Here is a 22,606-nt window from a genome sequence, read left to right on the forward strand (position 1 = left end):
GACAGCTAGAGAGGGAACACAAGCAGGGGGAGTGGGAGAGGGAGAAGCAGGTTTCTGGCTAAGCAGGGAGCCTTATGCAGGGCTAGATCCCAGGACTCTAGGATCATGACCTGAGCCACCCAGGCATCCTTTTAATTTAAAAATATTAAGCAAAGGTAATACACGTTTACTGTGGGCATTAAGAAAATATCAGCTAAATAATATATATAAAATAAATATGTATTTTTATATATGTAAAATCTTTAAACCTACTACCCAACGGTAATCACTGTTAACACTGTGATGTATCTCTTTCCCATCTCTTTTTTTTCTTTAAATGCATATGTATATTTCCAGGTGGAATTATGCTATACACAATCTGGTAACTCGCTTTTTTCTTTTAACAGTACATCGTATCATATTTTCATGCCATCAGTATGCTTCTGGAATATATGCTTAAAGGCTGATTAGTATTCTGGGGTATGAATGTACAATAACATATCTAATCTAGATTGTGTCCCAGCTTTTCATTAAGATAACAGTATGCTTGTGGCTAAATATTTGCACTTGTTCCAGATTTTTTTTCCTTATGATGAATTTATGGAAGTAGGGTTAATGGTCAAAGAATATACATCATCATAGGCTTCTGATGCCTACTGTCAAATAGCTCCCTAAATTACTTGCACAAATTTATGCTTCCTTTAGTACCCCATGGCACAAGCGTTGCCTAATTCCTTGACACTGGCATCCACATTTAAACGTATTTGTTTCTAGTTTATAGGTGAAAAGCCTAGATGTTCTACTCTGTGGTTCTTTGATCACTAGTGAGGTTGAACATTGTTTTCCATAAGTTCATTGATTCCAAATTCATCTTTGATTTGAGGTCATTAGAAACATGTGGTCTATAAAATCATGGCTCCAGGAAATCTCATTTCTTGGAGTATCTCTGATCTTTGTACTGCCTTGCTCTGCTTGAAAGAAAAGCCAGGGGGAGTCCTAGAGGAAAGCCTGGGCTGAAGAGTGACCTTGGAGAGAGGCAGTCACTGTGGCATTCCTGGCTAGCCCTGCGGCAAGGGCATGGGAGGTCCTCACAGGGCCAAGCAGGAAGGCATCTGGCTCAAGTATCCTTAAGTAGCTCTTTCTCTCTCCTCATCCTTCCCCAGATGTGATAGAGCCAACCAGCTTCTCCAATCTGGATCTGAGGGAAGAAGACTCAGATGACTCTTCTCTGACCCTGGACCTATCCCAGCTCTCCATGCTGCCCCACCTGGCTGACCTGGTCAGTTACAGCATCCAAAAGGTCATCGGCTTTGCCAAGATGATTCCAGGGTTCAGGTAAGAAGAGACAGACTCCTAGACTGAGCTAGAAGAAGGCCTGGAGGTCACCAATCCACTGCTTCCCAAAATAGAGACCCAGACCCTACCTGAGGCCTCCTAGGTCCGAATCTCTGGGAAGTACGACCCATCTACGTTACCCAGCAGGCCCACGCTAGAAGAGCTATCCGTCCCCCCCCCCCCCCCCCACAGTTTCTGGATGACAGAACAGAAGCCCAGAGAGGTTCGGTGGCCAGCCAGGATTGTTTTCTAGTGCTGGAGCCAGTATGTGTGAGAGCCAAGGTCTAGAATTCCAAGTTCACTGCCGTGTGCTCTCCAGCTGGCTTGGGCCTAATCCCCATGCTAACCCTTTAAATTAAACCTCCATTAACCCTCCACACCCTAATCTGAAACCAAAATGAAGTGATAGAGAGGAGAAAGGGTTGCGCAAGTGGACTTGTGAAATAATTTAGGGATCCCAGAGGGAGACAGGTTTCCTGGAACACATAACCTGGGCCTCCGTCACCCAAATTTCTGTGAAAAGGCATTTTCCTAACCATACTGAGACCTTTGCCAAAACATATACGTGTAAGGAGTTCTACTGGAGTAAAGATCATCTGTTATAGATTCATTGATACAAATTTCATTCAACTGTTTTATTGTTTTAGTAATAATGGCTCATATACTTCTATTTACATAGCCGTGCAGTATTAAATTTTCTTAAAGTAAGAGAGTGTAGATGCTTTTAGTAGAATGTTGGGAGGTAGTTATATTGACACATTATTGACACATTATTTCTATCATTTGGAGCATTGCCATATAATACATAGACAACGCGGTTGAGAAAGAGAAAGAAAGAAATTGCTAGCAATTACTGTTGGCCTCAGGTCAAGGAGCAGTATTAGCAGTTGCCAGCAGAAGGGGCTTCTGAGTGCTTTCCAGATGCCAGTGCTCAGATTCAGTGCTGCAATTCTGGGAGCCCCAGATTATTTGACCTTGGCCAGCTCTGAATGGGAACTAATGTGATGTGCTAGTTATTGTTTCGTGAATCTCTCTGCCGTTCAAGGAAGCCATCAGTCACTGTCTCAGTGACCTCACTGACAGCTACATGGTGATAATTCAGAGCACCCAGCCCAGTTCTTCCCAGTTTGTGTCCGCCCTGAGATTGCTGGCTCTGTGTGATCTTATGCCTCTCAGCAGCTCAGAGACCAGGGGCTCTCCTGTGCTCGTCCCTGGGAATTCATGTGGAAATTGTAAAGAAGAGAAAACATCAAACTCGCTTACTGCATCGAGACACCCTTGAGACACCCCTACCGCATCACACATTTTGGTTGCAGAAGGAGCCAAGGCCACTGTGGCATCTAGCATGAATGAGCTACCGAGTGTCACCTGTGAGTGCAGTGTCGCACTGGGCCTGGGACTTATCCTCCAGAGCCTTTCCTTGGAGCTGATAACACATTCCGCTTAGCCCGAGTTCCAGCTCCCTCCCACACTCTTCAAGTTAGTGTTTGCAAACTCGGGCTGTTCCAAAGTCTTGTTTTGTGTAAACAGCTAGAGACAAAAACACCTCACCGTGCTGAAGGATATGCAGTAGCACCCCGCTTCTATCCCAGCTCCAGAAAGCAGTCCTCACCTCTTTCCTAGCCCGGTGGGGAGCTGGGGCACAGGGCCCCTGAAGCTCTGTCCAGATGCTCGGGTTTGCTGATTCTAAGTGGTGGCTGGGATGGCACACATGGCAAAACTGTCCTTAAAAAAGGATATTTATTTAACCAGATGACCTCAACGCAGCACCCTGTAGTGAGTAAACCAAAATCCCATTTTTCTCCCATGCCCTTGGTTACCCTGGCCACATATACTCTGACAAACAGCATGACCCTGCCTTTAATGTCTCTCTCCAAGGACGCGTTGTAGTCTGCCCCCTTCCTCCCACATCCAGCCTCATTTTCGCCGGTTCCCCAGTCTAGCCGCGCAGTCATGGCCCAAGTAAGTTATATAGGAACAGACACTGAATTGATCCAGCTACTGATCCCAGATCTGTTACACTGATCCTGCACGTGCTTGGGTTGGCTTCTCTCTCTTCAGAGTGACTTAGGAAATCTCAGAATGGAAGGTGTCCCAGTAAAAAGGGAGCAGGCCTGGCCAAGAGCTCTGTGGGTGGGGGGGCCACTGATGGGGATACTCTCTGTGGCTGGACAGAGGTGACACCGAGCCTGGACAGAGGCCAGAGCCCCGGCTCTGGTGGGCCCCATATGGGGCCAGCCCCACAGCTCTCCAGCTCTGCTGGTTTCTGTGCTTAGGGGTTCTGTTTTTCCAAGAAGTGAGAGAACAGTGGCTATGTCCCTGGTGGCTTTGATCCTGCTGCCTGTAGGCAAGGGTGGAGGGTGTGGGGAGGGCAGGATGAGACTTCTGTGTGGGTGAGTGCGGGGGGGGGGGGGGGGGGGGGGGCAGGCTGAGACTCCAGTGCAGGCATGGGACCAAAGTGGGGCAGGACTGAATAGGCCGTGCTGGGTGTGAACTGCACTGTGGTGTGCCTTGGCCCTGCTCCTGCTTCCCACCTCCCCTCCTCAGCCTCTCCCTCTGCACCCCACAAATCTCCCGCCCTAAGTGTTTCACCTGGAGGTGGGGTGCCTGGGTTGAGCATCTGCCTTCAGCTCAGGTCATGGTCCCAGGGTCCTGGGATGGAGCCCTGCATTGTCGGGCTCCCTGCTCAGCAGGGAGCCTGCTTCTCCCTCCCCTGCAACCCCTCCCCCTGCTTGTGTTCTCTCTCTCTCTGTCAAATAAATAAATAAAATCTTTTAAGAAAGAAAGGCATGGAGGAAGTGAAATCAGGAGCAGCATCCAAATGGCCAGGAGCCATCTTGGACCTGAGAACCAAGGACCCCCAGGTTTCATTGCCAAGAGAGGTGTAAGACAGACCAGGCCAAACCAGCTGAAGCCCAGCCCTCTGGGCGAAAGACCTTTGACCTCACTGTCATTTCTATTCCCAGGGGCTCCTTCCTGGGTCAGAGGCCTGAGGCCATAGTGTGTGTCCCTCCTCCCATGTCCTCTCCTCTGTCTTCACTTGCTCATTTATGTAACAAATAGCTTTCTTCCATAAACTGTGAAGGATACAAGTTGACTAGGACACAGTTCCTGACCTCCAGGGCTCAGTGTCTGATGGAAGAGATAGACATGAGACAATTGCAGTGAAGAGATAAGAACCAAGAGAGGTCTACTGGAGGTACCGTGGGAATGCAGGCGAGGAGGGGCTGGGCTCTGCCTGGGGGCGGGGACAACCAGACAGCCGCAGGTCTCCAGAGCACCGCCCAGGTGCCCAGAAGCAGCTGGCCACCGGTGTGAAAACTGATCAGGGGATATAGACATTACACAGGTCCAGGGAGGAGGCACAGAGCCTGAACTGGTGCCTGTCAGCAGGAAGGAGCTCTCTTACCGATTTCCCCGTCATTTCCACCTGCCCCCATCCCCTCTTCTGGCTGTGACTTGCACTTAGAAAGTCCCTGGGTTTCTGGCCATAATCTGAGGTCGTTCTAGGTTTGCTTTCATAGGAGCCATGTGCCTGGATCACAGTAGGAGAAGTGCCCCTGAAATCTCTCTGGCAAGTTCACTTCCGTCCATCCACTTCAAATGGGCCATTGAACAAAAGCTTATGTACAAAGAAATGCCTCACAGAATTACTTATAATGGCAAAAGTTAGAAGCAACCAAAATGTCCCGAGATAGGTGGATGGGAGGCTGATTAAATAACTTATAGTATGTTGATAAGATGTAATTTTATGCAACTAGCTATGGACTGGGCCAAAGAATTGCTCATGATGTAAGAAGTGGGACACAGAATTACCATGAACTCAAGTATGTTTGAAAAAGAGAGATTTGCGGTGCATCTGGGTGGCTCAGTCGGTTGGGCATCCGACTCGGTTTCTGCTCAGGTCATGATCTCGTGGGTCCTGAGATCGAGCCCCAAGACAGCCTCCACACTCAGCAGGGGGTCTGCTTGAGGATTCTCTTCTTCTGTCCACAGGTGTGCTCTCTCTTTCTCTCTCTCTCTCTCTCACAAATAAATAAATTTAAAAGAGGGAGAGAGAGATTTGCATCTAAAAAAAAGATAGGAAGGAAATAGACCAAAATGGTCATTGTGTTTATGAACAATTTTTATTTGCTTTTATATTTTCTGTGTTTTGCAAAGATTTCATAATGAGTATCTTTTATTGTGTAATGAGTTAAAACTAAAATGAGGCATTAGTTTTTATTTTTAAAATGTGTACTGAGCATCAAGAGAAATGTGTACTGAGCATCAAGAGAAAAGTGGCAAGGGTGGTGAGATGTCTAGGCACCATGTCATCAGGGCTGTCTGTCCTGGAGAAGAGGCAGGGGCACATGGTAACTTTGTTTAAATGGTTAAAAGATGCCCCATGGCTAATGGAGAAGTCTAGTTCTGTGTTCCTTGAGAGGACAGAATGACAAGCAGTGGATGAGTGTGTCATCCTGTGGGTGTAGCTCAATAGAAGAAGCTATAAACCCAGGAGTTAAAAACCTCATGGCTAGATCCAGAGACCTCAAGTATCCTGGCCCCAGAAATATCCTGCATCTGTAGGGAATGCTGAAGAAGGAAATGGATCGCATAGCCTCCAAGGGGGGCCTTCCAACTCGAGCGCTTTGAGATTGTTTTCAGTGCAGACCCTTGGCGGCCATCCTAGCCATCATCTATCACCTGCTGATACAGAACTCTCCGTCCATTAGCATCTGCTTCCCACCTCTCCATGTACCAAAGTGCAGCCATGGGAGAGGGCGGCAGCCCTTCCATGAGATATCCAGGTGGAAATGTAGTCAGGAAGAGAAAAGGAGAGAAAACTGGAAGCAAGTTGATCTGTGGGTGCTGCTTTTTCCTTGTCATTGTTCAGGCAAGCCCAGCTCGTGACTCAGAATAGTAGAACTAGTCATTGGCCTCTTGACTCATCAGCACATATTTGTTGACCTTGTTGTGCTCAGGGCTCAATAATCATTGTGTGGGCAACACTGAGGGAATTGGGAAGTGGTGCTGGCCCTCAAGGAGCTTGCATGTTCCGAGACACACACAAGCATGTAAAGAGCAGAGCTGAAGGGGGAAGGGCAAAGTAGGAGTGCAAGCTGCAGGCCGTGAAGAAATGGTTCTAATCCTACTGAAGGTAATGGGGCTGGGGGGTCTCCAAGGGAGACCTCACCAGGTTCAGAGTCAGGAAGATGAGGTGGAGCAGTAGAAGCAAGGCATTCTTGGCTGAAGCTGTCACATGCCCAAAGGCAAGCTGGTGTAAGAACACATGACACTGAATGCGGAGTAGTGTGAAGTTGCGAGAATGGAGGGTTGGTGGAGTTTGTGAGGGGAAGCAGGCTGGAAAGATAGGTTGGAGCCAAGGGATGGAGCATGGGCTTGATCCTGAGGGGGCTGAGAGTCAGGGAGTGTTTCTGAGCACAGGCAATATCTCCCTGCAGGAGCCGTAAGCACCATGGAGGAGAGACCCGAGAGAGACTTGGTTCTAGAGTTCTAATAAGAGGCAACTGAAAAAGATGATGGAGCTCTGAACCAGAACAGTCCTGATAGTAGTGGGAAGGAGGTCAAGGGCTCAAGAGAGGTCCTGGAGAGAGAGTTGGCTGAGCTTTACGTCTGGGAAGGACCAGAGGACAGGAAGGGGAGAAAAAGAAGGCATGAGAGGTGTTGAAGATGACTGTGGCCATACCTCTTGCTGACCCCCGCATTCATGCTCTAACCCTGAGAGCACCCCCAGGCTCTTCTTCCTGCCCCTAATAGCTCTGGCCACCTAGGCCTGGGGACCCCAGTAAGTCCCTGGGTTTTCTCTGCCTTAGTAACTGAGCTCATTTACTTCCAGCCTTGGTGCACAATCACAGTCTTGAGATGTTCTCCCTCAGGGAAACAGTCTTTTTTCCTTTCTGATCAGACCACCAGCTCTTCAGTGAAGGACCCAGGGCACATGCTGGTCACCTGGCAGGCGCCTGTCAAAATGCTACAGTGATTTGCATGACTTGAAGCTCTTGACCAGTAACCTGACTCCTCCCTGCCCTCCCTGGCAGAGACCTCACTTCTGATGACCAGATTGTGCTGCTGAAGTCAAGTGCCATCGAGGTCATCATGTTGCGCTCCAACCAGTCCTTCATCATGGACGACATGTCCTGGACCTGTGGCAGCGAGGACTACAAGTACCGCATCAGTGATGTGGCCAAAGGTACCTTCAGGCCCCACCTCCACCCCATCCTCTGCTCCTAGACTCTGGCCCTGCGCTTCCTGGGGTCATGGGCCCCGATCAGGTGCATCCGAGGGGGCTAGGCAGCAACAAGGTGAGAAGGGTAAGAGACAGGCCCAGTCGGGGTTGGAGGTGGGGTGGTTGGGTAGGCAGCTCCTCGGTTCCGCCCACCGCGTCTGGCCATCTGTCTCGTAGCTGGACACAGCCTGGAGCTGATTGAGCCCCTGATCAAGTTCCAGGTGGGGCTGAAGAAGCTGAACTTGCATGAGGAGGAACACGTCCTGCTCATGGCCATCTGCATTGTCTCCCCAGGTATGGGGCCTAGCGGTGGGGACCTCGGGGCCCTGGGAAGGGGGGACGTGGAGCACTAAGCCCAGCTGAAGGCCAGCAGGGCAGTCTGGAGGGAGGAGGGGGCAAAACGAAAGAGAGACAAGGAAATACCCACTTTGCTGGTTTTGCACAGCCCATATGATGTGTGTATGTTGAGAGGTCCTTCACTGCCCATGGCCCTGAGACCATAGCTGATTCATAGGTGGGACGCTGAGGAACCAGATAAATGGGGCTTCTCAGGCCACAGACAGGTCCGGATGTCCCCAGTACTCAGGTTCTGCTCTTATGTGAACTGGACTGAACTTTGCTGACACTTGAGATCACCTCTGGGGTAGGGTAGAAAAACTTGGGGCTTACAGATGCTTCTGCCTCGGAAGCTTACCCGACGGATTTTGGAGGCAGTGTGCTGTGGCCCTGAGCTCTTCTGTCTGTTGGGGTGGGAAGAGAGAGAGAGAGAGGCTGAGAAGGAGGTTATTGTGATCCTGGGGATGTTATATTAGTGATGAGGCCTAAGGGCGGGGGGCAGCCCTGCCTCCACCTGTGTTGAGGGAACAAGCAAATGGCTTGATGAGCTGAGGACCCACGGGTGAGGGATGAGCTGAGGACCCATGGAAGGAACGTGGGCTCTCCTCCCCCTGCCCGGCCAGCATTCACTCATTCATTCCTTCCTACACTCAGCGATGATTTATTGAGCACCTACCAGGTAGCAGGCCCTGTGCTGGGCATTGGGATTTAGCAGCAAACAGGACACAGACTTCTCTTCCATGAACTGTAGGAGGAGACATTAAACAATTACTATTTAATGACTAATTTTAATGTGATGAAAGTTTTAAAAATAAACAAGTGTCTGATACTATAGCAGGGTATACTAGAAGGAGAGAAACTGATGCAGTCTGGGGAATGGAGGTGGGGGGGGGGTCATCGGGAATGGCCCGCTTGAGGAAGATCTTTTAAGCTGTTACCTGAAGGATCAGTAAGAGGCAAAGACACAAGAGCTGGGTTCCAGGCAGAGGGAACACAAATGTGAAGCGTGGAGGCCAGAGAGCATGGCACATCAGTTTACTCATGGAAACAGGGAGCCTAGAGACAGAGGGAGAGAGTTGAGCTGGAGACAGGGCCGGATGGGACCTGGGCCACTTGATCCGAAATGCAAGGGGAAATGGTTGAGAGGCTTTAGGGGGGACTGTGGTGTCACAGGTCAGCAGCCATATAGGGGTGACCCAGGAGGATGCTGAGGTTGGGTGTCTGTCTGGGCATAGGGGTCCTGGGGAGATGGACTATTAAGGGGCCTGGCTCAGAGCTCCTGTGCCTTCTCCTCCCGTCTCCCTGTGCGCCCAGACCGTCCCGGGGTGCAGGATGCTGCCCTGGTTGAGGCCATCCAGGACCGCCTGTCCAACACACTACAGACCTACATCCGCTGCCGCCACCCACCCCCGGGCAGCCACCTGCTCTACGCCAAGATGATCCAGAAGCTGGCCGACCTGCGTAGCCTCAATGAGGAGCACTCCAAGCAGTATCGCTGCCTCTCCTTCCAGCCCGAGTGCAGCATGAAGCTCACACCCCTCGTGCTGGAGGTGTTTGGCAATGAGATTTCCTGACTAGGCCAGCCTGCCCGGGCCCCTGGGCGGGGCTGCTCTTCGGGGGCCTTGTGCCCTGGCCTGGGGCCCGCTGCTGCCCCGCAGGCCTCCCCGCCCCCTCCGGGGCCCAGCCGCTCCTCCCGCACTTCCCCTCCCCAGTCAGCCCACCCAGTCTCCTGCACGACCTAGCACCCGGTCTCCCCTTCCTGCTGGCCACAGGCTGCCCGCAGTCCCTTGAGACCTCAGTCATGAGGAGTTGCTGTTTATTTGACCAAGAAACTCAAGTCGGGACAGAGGGCGGATGGTGAAGGTGGGGCCTCGCCCAGGGATGGCCCTCCGGCTCCAAAAGTGGCCCCTGGTTGCTGCTGAGGGAACAGCGAGGCCCAAGAAACGCGCCCATTCCTCAGGGACAGAGATGCCCGGACCTCCCCGCCACACCTGGCCCGGATGCCCAGAGCCGAGTGGGGCTCTCCTTCCCGCTGCCCCACCCACGATGAATAACTCGCCACAACCCCCGCCCCTCGCCCCCCATCCCATCCTGCTGCCAGTCCGTGCTGTTTCATGCCATGATGGGGCCCTCTCCCTTTGCCTTCCCAGCCCTGGCCTGTCTAGGACACTCACTGCCAAGGATGACCAAACACAAGGTGACAAAGGTCACACCTCCCCCCTCACCCACCTCTGCTGGCCAGAGGGCACTCACCTAACACATCAGTGCCTACCTTCATCCCATTGCTATGGTGACATTCTTCCCGAAGTAGCGATGGTCAGGCGGGCTTCCCCCCCCGCCGGCAGGGACCACTAGCCCAGAACCCACCCGCCGAGGGGCCCAAGGAGGGAGGAGGGCAGGGCCCAGGAAGTGGGGGACGGGCAAAGCCGGCCTCACAGGAGAGTGGTGGATGGTGGCCACAGCTGTCCCTGTCTCCAAGCCCATGGCTCCTTGACCTGGATCTGAGAGGTTGGTGGAGGCCAGAGCTCCCCTTCCGATGATCTACGTGGCAAGACGGAATTGCCCCCAGGTTGCAGAGAAATGCCCAGCAGCATCTTCATCCTCACCCTGCCAGTGCCTTGCCTCCCACTCAGGAGAGAGAGAACCAGTGGCCGTGGGTGCTGGAGGGGCCTCACCCTGGGACGGTGGAGGGTGACCCTGAGATGGGCGCACTCTCCCAAATCCCCCACGGCCTGGAGAAGCGGTGCCCCTCTGCTCACCCGCGTTGCCACCTCTTTTCCGCCTGGCAAGGTGGGATGGAAGAGAAGAACCTCAGACCCCGACAGCCCAGGCCCTGCCCTCCCAGGGGGCCCATCGAGGTGTAGTTCCAAGACTGCCGTCCCCCAGAGACCCAGGAGCTAGTGCTCCAACACCTCGCTGTGGGTGGAGGGAGAGCGGGCTGGCCTCGCGTGGCTAGGCTGAGGGAGCATCCAGGGGTGGAGTCATGTGGGGCTGGTTCGCTTCTTATTCTCACTCCAGCACCCCAAATTCAGAAGGGGTGGGGTGTACTTAACCTCACACTCCATTTTCCCTTCCATAGTCGGTCCAACCCGGGAGGTGGGAACTCTCACTCTGTTTCCCCTGGGGTGGGGTCCCCCGGTGAGTGAGTTGTAGGTGTGTGGGGCCACTGCGGAGGGGCTCCCTCCAGGAGTCAGAGAACGTCCCTCAGATGGTTGCTTGAGTTTGGGGAAGGCGGCTGCTTTCGATGACTCACTGGGGAGGAGCTCCTGTCGGTCCGATGCTGCCCCCACCTTCCCTCGCTGTTCTCTGAGGACCCCGGGGAGCAGTGAGGCTTCCTCTGTGAGCACTGTCCGCGTCCACCAGCCCCGGTGTTTCTGCTGGTGGAGAAACCTCTGCCAGCCACGTTTCTCACGGCACAGTACCTTCGATATGGCCAAGGTTGACATTTATTAGCTAGGAGTTGTTTTCAGAATCAGACTCCATTTTTTTTTTTTTTTTTTTTTTTTTACCACATTCTAATGTAGCAGGTAGTAGGCATCACTGATGAGGAGATATTTATGGGGGGAAACGTACATTGTAAAAAAATTCTATACATCAGCTATCGTTATTGTCCTTGCTGTTCACGAATTAGGGAGAGGCCCTTGTTGGATTTTAGCTGCAGAAGACACTGGTCTAGCATGCTAGTCAGTGGGGGGAAGAAAGGCTTAAAAATTGCTACACTAGTTCAACTTCCTTGCTAAAGAAAACCTGACCCTTGGCAGAGGGTGTGGTCCTCCGAGCTCAGACAGCTAGTTAGAAAGAGCTCCAGGGATGGGCCTGGTCTGTGGACTTCCCACCCAGTGCAGTGCTCTATTCACTACACCACACTTGTGCTCAGACCCCATTTCCCGCCCCGCACCCCCCCCTCCCGCCGAAGGCTGCCCTAGTCCCCTAGGGGAGGGTCTAGATTTCAGACAGCAAATCTAGATCCTGGACCCCTGCGTTCCTTCCCTGAGTTGTCACCCTGCTGACCCATCAGGAGGAGGAGGAGGGACACCTCAGCCTGTGTCTCAATGTGAATCAGAAACCCCTGCCCCAGTGTGGCCCCGGCCAGACGGGGTCTCTGCCTCAGCTCTGTATAATGCTGTTGCCTTATCAATAAAGTGCATTTGTCTTTGTAATGTTTCCACCTTCCCACTTCTCCCTCTGGCACTGCGTTCTTCAGGGCACCCCACTGGACACCCTGGAAACACCAGCTCCTCAGCCCCGGGGACCCACGACACCAGCTCACTACCGAAGGGCAGTCTAGGAGTGGGGGAGGAGAAGACGGGAGGAAAAGTGAGGTGTCCCAGGACCGGAGTGGAAGAAAATATTGTCATCTCTTCTATTTTAGAATGAGAGAATGAAGGTAGACATTTATAAGTCTAAAATGTTTAAAGCATATTATTGGAAATGCTGGAAAGTGCACACCTAGATGCCAAAGACGCAAGATTCTGGGAGATGGGAAAATCCATCTGCGAGGTTAACTGGAAGCAAGTGGGGTCCTCCCAACAGAGAAGGTTGGAGTGTAAGACGGATCAGGGGAAAGGAATAAAGGAGCAAAAGAAGGCTTTACAGAGTGCCTCCTCGGCGATTTCCAAAGAGAATATCAAGTTGCCAGAAATTTGTCAAATAAACAAATGAAGAAAGCTTTGCTTATGGTAATAAAATGAGCTTATACTTACGTAGCACGTACTTTGTGGTAAGTACTGCTGTAAATAAATCTTATGCAAACCAACTTGGACCCCAGGGGAGCTAGGCTACTATGAACCCCATCTGACCGAGGGGTAACTCACCCGGGGATAGGATTTGAACCCTCGGCAGCTGGCTCCGGAAGCCATTCATTAACTGCTGCATTAGTCCACCTCCAACTGAGTTGAGGAGCCTGACAAATGACAGATAACAGTCTGGTCAGCTCTCTACCGAAGAGGATGTAAGGGGGGGTTCCCATTCCCGAAGCAGGCCCTGACATGCGGAAACTGGCGGTGATTGGTCGAACTGTGCTCTACTCGCAGAAAGCAGGGGGTCACATGTGGTGGGTCCAATCCAGTGTGGCTCTTACCTGAGACCCTCAAGAACGAGAACCAGGCCACTGTTGACAAAAAAATGTGCCTCGTATTCAAAATGTTGTGTCGGTGACTTGGAGAATTGCAAAGGTCTCCTGTGCCTAAACAGACTCTCAAGGGCCCCAGAGGAACTGAGGCACCCCACTCCATTCCCCAAGGAAGTGAGGTGTATGATAAAGGCAGCACCCCTAGATGCAGCAAGCAAAAAGACCCAACCAAAGACACGCGCTCTGTGAACGGGGAAGTCATGCGCAACCAGTGCATTTATTTTAGGATAAGTCGGCTAGTCTGGAAACGCGTAGATGTGATTTACTTTAATTTTTCAGAAGTATCGGTGAAGATTTCAGACAAAAGACTATAGTGTGTCACCACGAGATGAGATGGTAGTTAGAAGAATCGGGGAGAGAGCCCGAGGGCTATTTTGTCGTGAAAGATGAACGAGCTTCGAGAAGGAAGTCAACAGCTGCATAAATGGGCATGTCTCTGGCTGGAGAAGTGTGAAGAGGAAGGTCTTGAAAACTATTAGGAGAATCTGATTTAGCATTTTATGGATGAACTAGAGGAATACAGAATCTCCAAGGCTGTGTGTTACCATAAACTGAGAGGAAGGCGCCCCCAAAAGACCTTAGGGTTAGGATAAAGAAATAAAAAAAAAATCTTAAAAAAAAATTCATTAAAAGTAAATAAAAGGAGGGGCACCTGGGTGGCTCAGTCGTTAAGCATCTGCCTTCGGCTCAGGTCATGATCCCAGGGTCCTGGGATCGAGCCCCGCATCGGGCTCCCTGCTCGGCGGGAAGCCTGCTTCTCCCTCTCCCACTCCCCCTGCTTGTGTTCCCTCTCTCGCTGTGTCTCTCTGTGTCAAATAAATAAATAAAAATCTTTAAAAAAAAAGTAAATAAAAGGAAACATTTAGCTCTTCAGTGGCACTAGCCACATTTCCAGGGCTCAATAGCCCCAGGGCTACGGGAATGGACAGTCCAGACTCAGAACATTTCCCTGGCTGCACGAAACGCTACTGGACAGTGCTGGTCCACACAAGGCGTTCTTCTCTGGCACTAACTGTGGATGATAGACTTCTGTTGATCTGTTGGGCAGATAGCCACTCTACTAATCTCTGCTTTTCTTTCTTTTTTTTTTTTAAGATTTTATTTATTTATTTGACAGAGAGAGCGAGAGAGGCAACACAAGCAGGGGGAGTGGGAGAGGGAGAAGCAGGCTTCCTGCGGAGCAGGGAGCCCGAGGCGGGGCTCGTTCCCAGGACCCTGAGATCAGGACCTGAGCTGAAGGCAGACGCTTAACGACTGAGCCACCCAGGCGCCCCTAAACTCTAGCTTTTCATAGAAGCTATAAAGGAACCATCCTCCCTTTACACCAGGCAAGGCTGTAACTGGGCTGCTGTGAATAGGTCTACTCCTTAAAAGAGACAAAAAGGAAAAGCACAGGCCATGGGGTTGATAGCTCAGAGCTTTATGCGGTGTAAATAGGTGAGCAGTGTGTGTGGGGGGGGGGAATAGGGATTCCTTCAGCCCTGGGGGCACACAGACAGGGCCTGTCTGGGGTGGCTAGAGCCCTCCCTCTGGTCGGTGTCTCTTGCTTCAGCCGGGGCTCCTCGGAGGCTGTCGCAGGGGGGGTCTGTCTCCCAGCGTGGCCAAGGGGAGGTCTCCTCCCGCCCATGTCCTGTCAGTGGTCAGTACTCCAGGTAGGCAAGAAGCCTGTGAGGCTGCCGGGGCAGTCTGCGCACAGGGGGTGAGAAGCAGTGGCTGGTCGGGGTCCCTGCTCCGGAGGACTGCTTTCAATCTCCATATTCAGACAGGTTACGCACAGGATATACGAGAGAGTGTGGCTCGTCGGGTCCCCAGGAAGCTGACTCTGAAATGCAGCACGAAGTAGAGAGGTGCCAGGATCCCCAGCTTCTGTGGCAGGAAAGCACGTGGGTCGGGGAGAGGGAGAAGTCGGGCTGCGGTGTGGTCTCCACCACCGTCTCAGCTAACCCTGATGGGGAGTTCTGAAACTGGGATGACCCTTCACGCGGCCCCAAGTCGAGGTGAGGAAGACGGCTGTTTTATTCTTGCATCAGCTAGTCATTGGATGCAGGGCAGTCCCCAGGAAGAGTGTGACCTTGACAGGACCTTGAGCTGGGTGGCTCTTTTCAGCCAAGGGCAGGTAGGACTGGGGGTGTGTTTCTTTACAGTTTGTACAACCAGGCGGGGCTTTTCAGAGTGGGCTGCTCTGCCTTGGGGAGCTCCCAGAAGGCTTCCAGGCCCTGCCCTTTGGCTCTCTGGAGGGGGACCCCAATAGTCCCTGGAGCTCCCTCCAGAGGACAGTGCTCCCTGCCTCTCCCCAGCTATGGACGATCTAGCGCTTTTTTCCTAAATCATCTTGAACTTCACCACTAGGTGGTGCTACTGCCCTACAGGGACAGGCTTGAGCTACTTGCTTGGCCTCTTCCCCTGGCCTCCCTCTATCTCCGGCTCCCGCCTCTCTTTTTCTCCGTGAAGGCGGTTGAGATCCAGCAAGGTCCTGACTCCCTGCTGCTGGAGGCACCCGGTGCTCTTTCTGTCTCCTCATGCCAGGGACCAAGCAGGATGGACGAGGGACCTGCTCTCTGGCTTCCCAGGTGTCTGTGGAATCACAGCAGGTGGGGGGGGGGCGTTGGAGAATTTTTCACACCTTAGCTAAGGGCCCCCCAAGACGGAGCTCTTATGCCTCTGGACACCTTCCATGCTGGCTCCAGCTTCCCTCTGAGGTCCAGCCTGGTTGTGCAGTCCTTTAGTGCATGCAAGCACAAGCACTGAGCTCAGCGCGGGAAATACAGAGGTGAATAAGACAGTCACTGCCCCCAAGAAGGGTGCAGTCCAAGAGGAGAAGACAGCCCTACAAACAGAGCATCCCCCAGCAGCGCAAGCAGAAGTCACCAAGTAGATGGTCAAGTAGATCACTCGATGCCATAAACGGTTGGGTCATCATCCTGGCCCTGTGGGAACTCGGGCAATTTACTTACCATTTTTGAGCCTCAGAATTTTCACCTATAGATTAGCAACAAAACGGTGCCTCCTTCTGGGTTTGTTGTTGTGATATAATCTGTGTAAAAAACCAACCCCACTACCTGGATGTAGCCATGACTTAGAAATGCTGGGCAGCATCATTAGGCTTCAGAGTGGAGGGATGGTCAAGTAAGTTTTCGTTAGGAGTTGACATTGCTCCCATCCTCTGACCACTCATCCTTGCTGAGCCCTCTGGACTCACTCCAGAGGGTCTCCTTGGCCCCTCGTCCAGACCTCAGCCTCAGGACCCGAGGGCTCCTACTCCCCAAAGAGCTGTTAGAGCCGGGGGAAGGCATCATTGTGGCATCTGGCCACCAGAGGGCAGGTGTGCAACTTAGTAAACCCCAAGCAGCCCCTACCTAAACAGCCCTGCTGGGGAGAGTGGTGAGGGAGTGATGGGAAGCTAGGCACAAAAATCAGAAACACATGGAACTCCAGATAATACTGTCCCCAACTTCTTCCACTGATGCTCTTTCTCTGCCAGTGTCTACTAGACACTTGCCCCTTTGGCTAGGTACATAGCCCACCACGATCCCGCCTGGCTGCCCCTCACGTGGCACTGTCCACACGCTGAAACTCCAGCCGCTTGCGGCTCTCTCTGACTGTTTGCCTGCGCCCTGGGGGCCTGCCTCCACACCAGTGGCTCTCAGTGCTTTGGTCTTAGGACCCCCTCACTCTATTGAAAATAAGGACCCCAAAGAGCTTTTATGCATGTGGGATTATATCTATCCATATTGGCCATGTTGGAAATTTAAATTGAAACATTTTTAAAGTATTTATTAAATTTTTTAAGATTTTATTTATTTATTTGTCAGAGAGAGAGAGAGAGAGAGAGGCAGGCAGAGGGTGAAGCAGGCACCCCACGGAGGAGGGAGCCCGATGCGGGGCTCGATCCCAGGACCCTGGAATCATGACCTGAGCTGAAGGCAGATGCTTAATGACTGAGCCACCCAGGCGTCCCTAAGTTTTTTTTAAAAATTTTAAAAAAGTAACAATAATGAATGTAAGTTAACGTAAATAACACGTTTTTTATTAAAAATAAACTTTTTCTGGGTGCACCTGGGTGGCTCAGTCGGTGAAGCGTCTACCTCTTGGTTTCAGCTCAGGTCTTGATCTGAGCCCCTTGTGGAGCTCCGTGCTCAGCAGGGAGTCTACCTGAGATTCTCTCCCCCCCTACCCCTCCCCCCATTCACCTGTGTGCTCTCTCTCTCTCTCTCTCTCTCAAATAAATAAATCTTTAAAAATAAATTTAAAAAATAACCTTTTTCCAAAGCAAGACAATTTAGTGACAAGAAGGCACTGTTTTACAGTTTCGCAAATCTCTTTAATGTCTGGCTCAATCGAAGCCAGCTTGGAGACTCATATCTGGCTCTGTATTGTCTGTTAGGATATCACACATCATGGAACCTCTGGAAAACTCCTCTGTACACAGTGGAAGAACAAGAGTAAAAAGGTAAACCATGCCTTAGTTTTATAACGAAAGTAGTTTTGATCTTGCGCTGCCCCTACATGGGGCTCAGAGGCTCACGGGGACCCCTAGACTACACTCTGAGACCTACGTTTGTCTATGCAGTTGTTTCCTGGGCCTGCCATGCCCTCCCCTCATCCTCAATCCCCCGAATACTCCTGCCATTGCCAGCTCAGGTTTCCCATGTCTTTCACAAAATCTTCCCGGAACTTCACCAAGTTGTACCCCGCCCCCCCCCGCGCCCGTGCGCCCTCTCTTGGGTAGAAGTGTGCGCTCACCCTATTGTAGAATGAAGCACCCATTGTGGTGTGTTGTAAGTTTCTGTTTTGCCTTTGGTGCTCCTTACCAGACTGGAATAAACGAGCGATTCCACAAAGGCTGGAATAAATGGACGAATGAATGAGTACAGGGCAATGTGTTACCCACTTCTGTGGGCCTCCAAAAGATCTGGTCTTCACCCTAGATGTCAAGTGAAAAAAAAAAATCTGCTTGGGTCCCTGCTAGAAAATGAAATGCAAACGGACTTATGCAAATTTAAACACCTTCCCTTGAACTTTGGAAACTGAGAAGTTAAGTCACTGTGGCTTCAGAACCCATATGCTCACTAACTACCTCTCCCTAAAGCATCTGCCACATCTCCCTCATTCCGCATGTAGATGGACAGTTTGTTTTTGGACCAAAATGCCGAACTTAGCATTTATCCCGATTCCTATTTATCTGACTTGATTTATCCCACACCTTAGCCTGCTCGAATCCTTTGAATCCTCATCTTGTCATTCAATATTCTGACCATCTCCCCTGGTCATATATCTTCCAAAACTTAGGTCTGCAGACCATGAGCAGAGTTCACTGAGACTGAGGCAAAGGCTCTGCCCTCCTGCGGTTGACGTTAGCACACTGACCAGAAACACTTCGGTTGTTCCCTGGCAGCAAGGGGATGGGGTGGGCAATGAGACATTATGTCTCAGGGGAAAGGAGTAGATGGAGAGACCCAGGCATCCACAGGAATCTGGGGAACTTGTCAATGCTTCCACAGCTCCGCCCTCCCCGGGACCCAACAGTCTTGCCCAAGTCTGAACAGACTCTTATAGAATTAGACCAGATCCGAGCCCTGGATCAGGGGATCCAGGGATATCTGATACAGAGAATGCAGGCAGAGATGGATCGAGTATCACATCCCAGCTGGATTGTTCTGCAAACCCTGTCTGAGCTGGACTCAGGGGAGAAAGGCATAGTCTCTGAGGAGAGGAAGGCTGTAGACAGTAGACGGTGGGCAGAACTCTCCCTAGGCGTCCCTACCCCGATGGAGAGTGGAGAAGTCACACGTAGCCCAGGCCAGCCCTTATTTAGCTTCACGAGGCCGCCCCACTGTCCTTTGCATTCGTGTGCAGAACCCTACAGGGCTTCTAGAAAGGCCTGGGCCTCTCTGACCCAACCCCATCTAAATAAAAATCCTGCCTGTGAACACCTGTGGCAGCAGGCGTGAGGCGAGGGCCAGGAGAAGGCTGGGGTCCTAACTGTCTGTGCCTGGCTCCTCTTTTTCCATTTGCCTACCAGGGTGGGCCGGGGAGATCAAGCAGCCCATCAGAAAAGGATTGGCAACCCGGGTCAGCCCAGCCTGGGTGCAGAGGACTGGGAGCTCCAGGTTCAGAGTGCCAGGGAAACAAACCCCTTCCTAGGGTCCTCTCTGTTTCCTCCAGCCACCCCCAACCCCACCCCCAGCTCCTGGGATTTAAAGTTCTTTCCGTCTCCCAGCCTGGAGCCCCAGGGGAGCGGCCCAGGGGGGACAGTGGATCAGCCAGTTGTGTTTGAGTGGGGATGGGGAGAAATGATAAAGGGGATGGGAGAGAAGCCAGCCCCGCTTCCTCTCTGATAGGACCCACCCCAGGGGCTCCCTGCCTTTTGCTGTGTTTATGGGGAGGCCTTGAGGTGGGGGAGGAGTGGAGAGGAGGAAAGGGAACACTGTCAGGGGCCTTTGGAGAGGACCTGGGCTTGGTTGTTGGTTCATTCTTTGAGCAAAGGCTTACCCAGTTCCTTCTCCCCTGGACCAGCACGGTCTAGGCTAAGAGGGTGGCATGGACGGAGGGAGCTCAGGGCCTCTCCCAGCCCCTCTCCCGCCATTCCTGGCCTGGGGGGAAGCCAGGCTAGCGAGGAAGAACACGGACTTCAAAAGTATGGAATGATCTGAGGTCTCTGGGCCCGGGTTTCCTCACCTGTGAACGGTGACGCCCATGAATAGGTGTTGTGAAGACGGAGTGACAGCACACACAGCATTCAGAGGAGTGCCTGGCACTGAGCAGGTGTTTGATAATTGATTACTATAGTTCTCGTCACCATCTGGGGATCCTCTCCTCTAAGCGGATACCCTCTTCCTTGTAAGGAGCGCCCTCCCCTCAACATGCACACATGGCCAGGGCAGGGTTGGAGGAGGTGGACGTTGGGACTGGCAGGTGGACAGCTCTTGTGGAGGACCAGGCTGGCACCCCAAGGGCGCTCACAGCCCGGCTCAGTCCCCCAGCTCTGCCTCTGCCTGTGGCCGGGGCAGCTTCCATCCGTGCCCCCCAGGGCAGGAGGAGCTGGGGGTGGAGAGCCGGTTGACCATGCCTGGCCTGAGGGCACTCTGTTCCAGACCAGGGCTCTGCTCCACCCCATTATCTCCTCCTGCAAAGCCTCCTCCACCCATCAACCCCCAACCGAGATTATAGACCCTCAACTGTCTCCAACTGCTCTGATTCAGGGATAAGGCTGGACCTTTGTCCCTGCTGCCGCACACACCCCCTGGCCACCCCCCACCTCTGTCCCATGGTGGGGGGAGGCTGCCTGTTCTCTGGGTCCTGGGGAGCTGGGAGGCAGGTGTCCCCAGTGGGGAGAGATCTAAAGTCTCCCCTCGTCTTCCTCTTGATTCAGTGCTGCTCGGTCTTTCTTGTCCCTGCCTCTGTGTCTCCAGGCTGCTCTGGCAGAGTTTCTGCCTCCGGCTGCTCTTCCCCCACCCCCGGAGCACACCTGGCTCCTCACATCAGATAACCCAACCACAGCAGCTCCCCTCACCCTGACCTGGCTTCCAGCAGCCCCCTCCTCACCCCTTGCCCTCTTCCTCCCCTGCCTCCCCCGCCTCATAACTCCCTGACTCACCTAGATTCTGGGGTAGGGGGTGGGGTGGGGGAGCAGCAAAGCTGTAAGGCCCTACTGGGTAATGAAGGTGTGAGAAGACAGCTCTTTCTATCCCCCAACACATTCTCGCTCTCTCTCTCGCGCGCGCGCGCTCTCTCTCTCTCTCTCTCTCTCTCTCTCTCTCACACACACACACACACACACACACACACACAGGGTGGAAACTCTATACCCCTGTGCCCTGTAGGAAACAGAGTGAGGTATGAGGAAAATCCAGCCTGAGGAAGTGAGGGGGTGGTGGTTGGGGCGGGGGGCTGCCTCTGGGGCTGGGGGCTCCACAGCTTCTAGGCCAAGAGAAACTTCTTCCCTTCTCCAGGGCTTCCTGTTGGTGAGCGGCCACCTCCAGTCCTAATGCCACGGGCCTTCCCAGCAGAGCCTCCCTCGGGCCAGGTTCTGGGCTGGGGAAGCGGACGGATCCCATCTGGGCCATTCGCAGCCCCTGCCTTCTGCTCCCCACCCAAGGCCAGGGAGGGCAGAGCTGGGGTGCGGGTGCTGCAGAGGAAGAGGCGCTGAGGGTGGGGGGCACGGCCAGAGCTGGGAAGACCCAGTGGGAAGAGAGCAGTGGCACACAGGGGCAGTGGGCCAGGGGACCGGGGATGGAGGTTTTAATGCCTCTTGACAACAAGTGAATCATAGGCAAATTATGTGGAAATGATGGCATAAATAAAGATGTGTTATTTCAAGGCCCCAGTGTGTCAATGTAGGAAGAGAGCTGGGGGGTGGGGGCAGGAGGCTGGCCAGGCCGGATGGTGCCCGTAGGTGGGGCCCAGGTGGAGTTCCTGTGGGGGGCTGCGGAGGTGATGGCCCACTCCCATCTCCTGTCACCTTCAGGGAGACATGAAACAGTAGGTGGCAACCACATCCCACCAGCTCCTCCCCCAGGGCAGAGCAGTCTTCACAGCCCCCATGTCCCTGGTGATCCCTCCCTGGGGCCACTGCTACCCACACACACCGCTCCCTTTCCCCAGCGCCTGCTCTGGACTTGCCTGGGTCCTGTCCTCTGGGGTCTGTCCCTCCGTGCCCAGGACTAGGTCTTGCCCCCATCGGTGACACAAGAGCCAGGAGCTTGGAACCCAGACAGGGAATCTGCGCTTTTCCCACCAGGAGAGGGCTGAGCCAATGCCCCAGCGACAGCACTCGGCGTATGCGCAGAGCCCCATAAATAAACCAGGTGATGAATGAATTCATGACCTCCAGAAGGTGGTCAGGGCCCTCCTTATAGCCCAACCTAGGCTTCTGATGGGCCTTCATCCCCACTCTCCTTCACAATGTTGACAATCTTTAAATGACTAGAAAAACATGTACACTCATACCATCCTACCTAATCAGTACCTACTGCATATTTCCTCTCGATCTTTTCCTCTGTGCCCATGTTGGGTTTTTTTTTTTTTTTTTTTACAGTTGTCATCACAGTGCATACACAAATCGATACTCTCCTGTGATGCTATATTGCATTCATAAACATCTTTATAACAGCTTCATAATTTTCTATTAAGTGGAAATATAATTTGCTTCACAATTTTCCAGTTGTAGGTGTTCAGATTGTTTTTAACTTTCCATATTCTAAATAGTGCAGGGGTGAACGTCATTATGCACATATTCCACTCCCCCTCCTGAATTCTGGCTGTAGAAATCTAGTTTAGGGTACATTGGGTGGCGTGACTGAGCAAAGGGTGAGACCATTTTATAGCTCTTATTATCTATTGCCAAATTGATTTCAAACATGTAAATTTCGCCGCTCTCTCACTAATGTTGGAAGACAGCGTCTACCTTCCTCTTATTTTAATTGGCATCACTTTGATGGCGATCAAGCTAAACATTCCCCTACCTCACCTACTAGCTGTGTCTCCTCTTTCCCTGAAGAGTCTTTTGGGCTTTGAACTGCAGTCTACCCCTGTTTTCTTGTTCATCGTAGTTTGTGTGAGCTCCTTCCATCAGAATGGTTTTAAGGCATCATCAT

At 52.4% G+C, this 22,606-nt stretch overlaps 1 protein-coding gene across 1 annotated transcript in view; it reads left to right on the forward strand.

Annotated features, from left to right (window-relative positions):
• VDR (vitamin D receptor) overlaps positions 1–12,043 on the forward strand; it is a 47,664-nt gene extending 35,621 nt beyond the window's left edge. Inside the window, exons 7-10 of the mRNA XM_073882076.1 lie at positions 1,143–1,314; positions 7,356–7,507; positions 7,721–7,837; positions 9,194–12,043. Of these exons, the coding sequence (XP_073738177.1) occupies positions 1,143–1,314; positions 7,356–7,507; positions 7,721–7,837; positions 9,194–9,453 (701 nt within the window). The 3' untranslated portion in view covers positions 9,454–12,043. The remainder of the gene's footprint in view (positions 1–1,142; positions 1,315–7,355; positions 7,508–7,720; positions 7,838–9,193) is intronic.
• Positions 12,044–22,606: the final 10,563 nt, after the last annotated feature.

The sequence above is a fragment of the Callorhinus ursinus genome, unplaced genomic scaffold, assembly GCF_003265705.2.
Source record: "Callorhinus ursinus isolate GAN/ISIS: 27379988/994484 unplaced genomic scaffold, GSC_fseal_2.0 scaffold44, whole genome shotgun sequence".
NCBI lineage: Eukaryota > Metazoa > Chordata > Mammalia > Carnivora > Otariidae > Callorhinus > Callorhinus ursinus.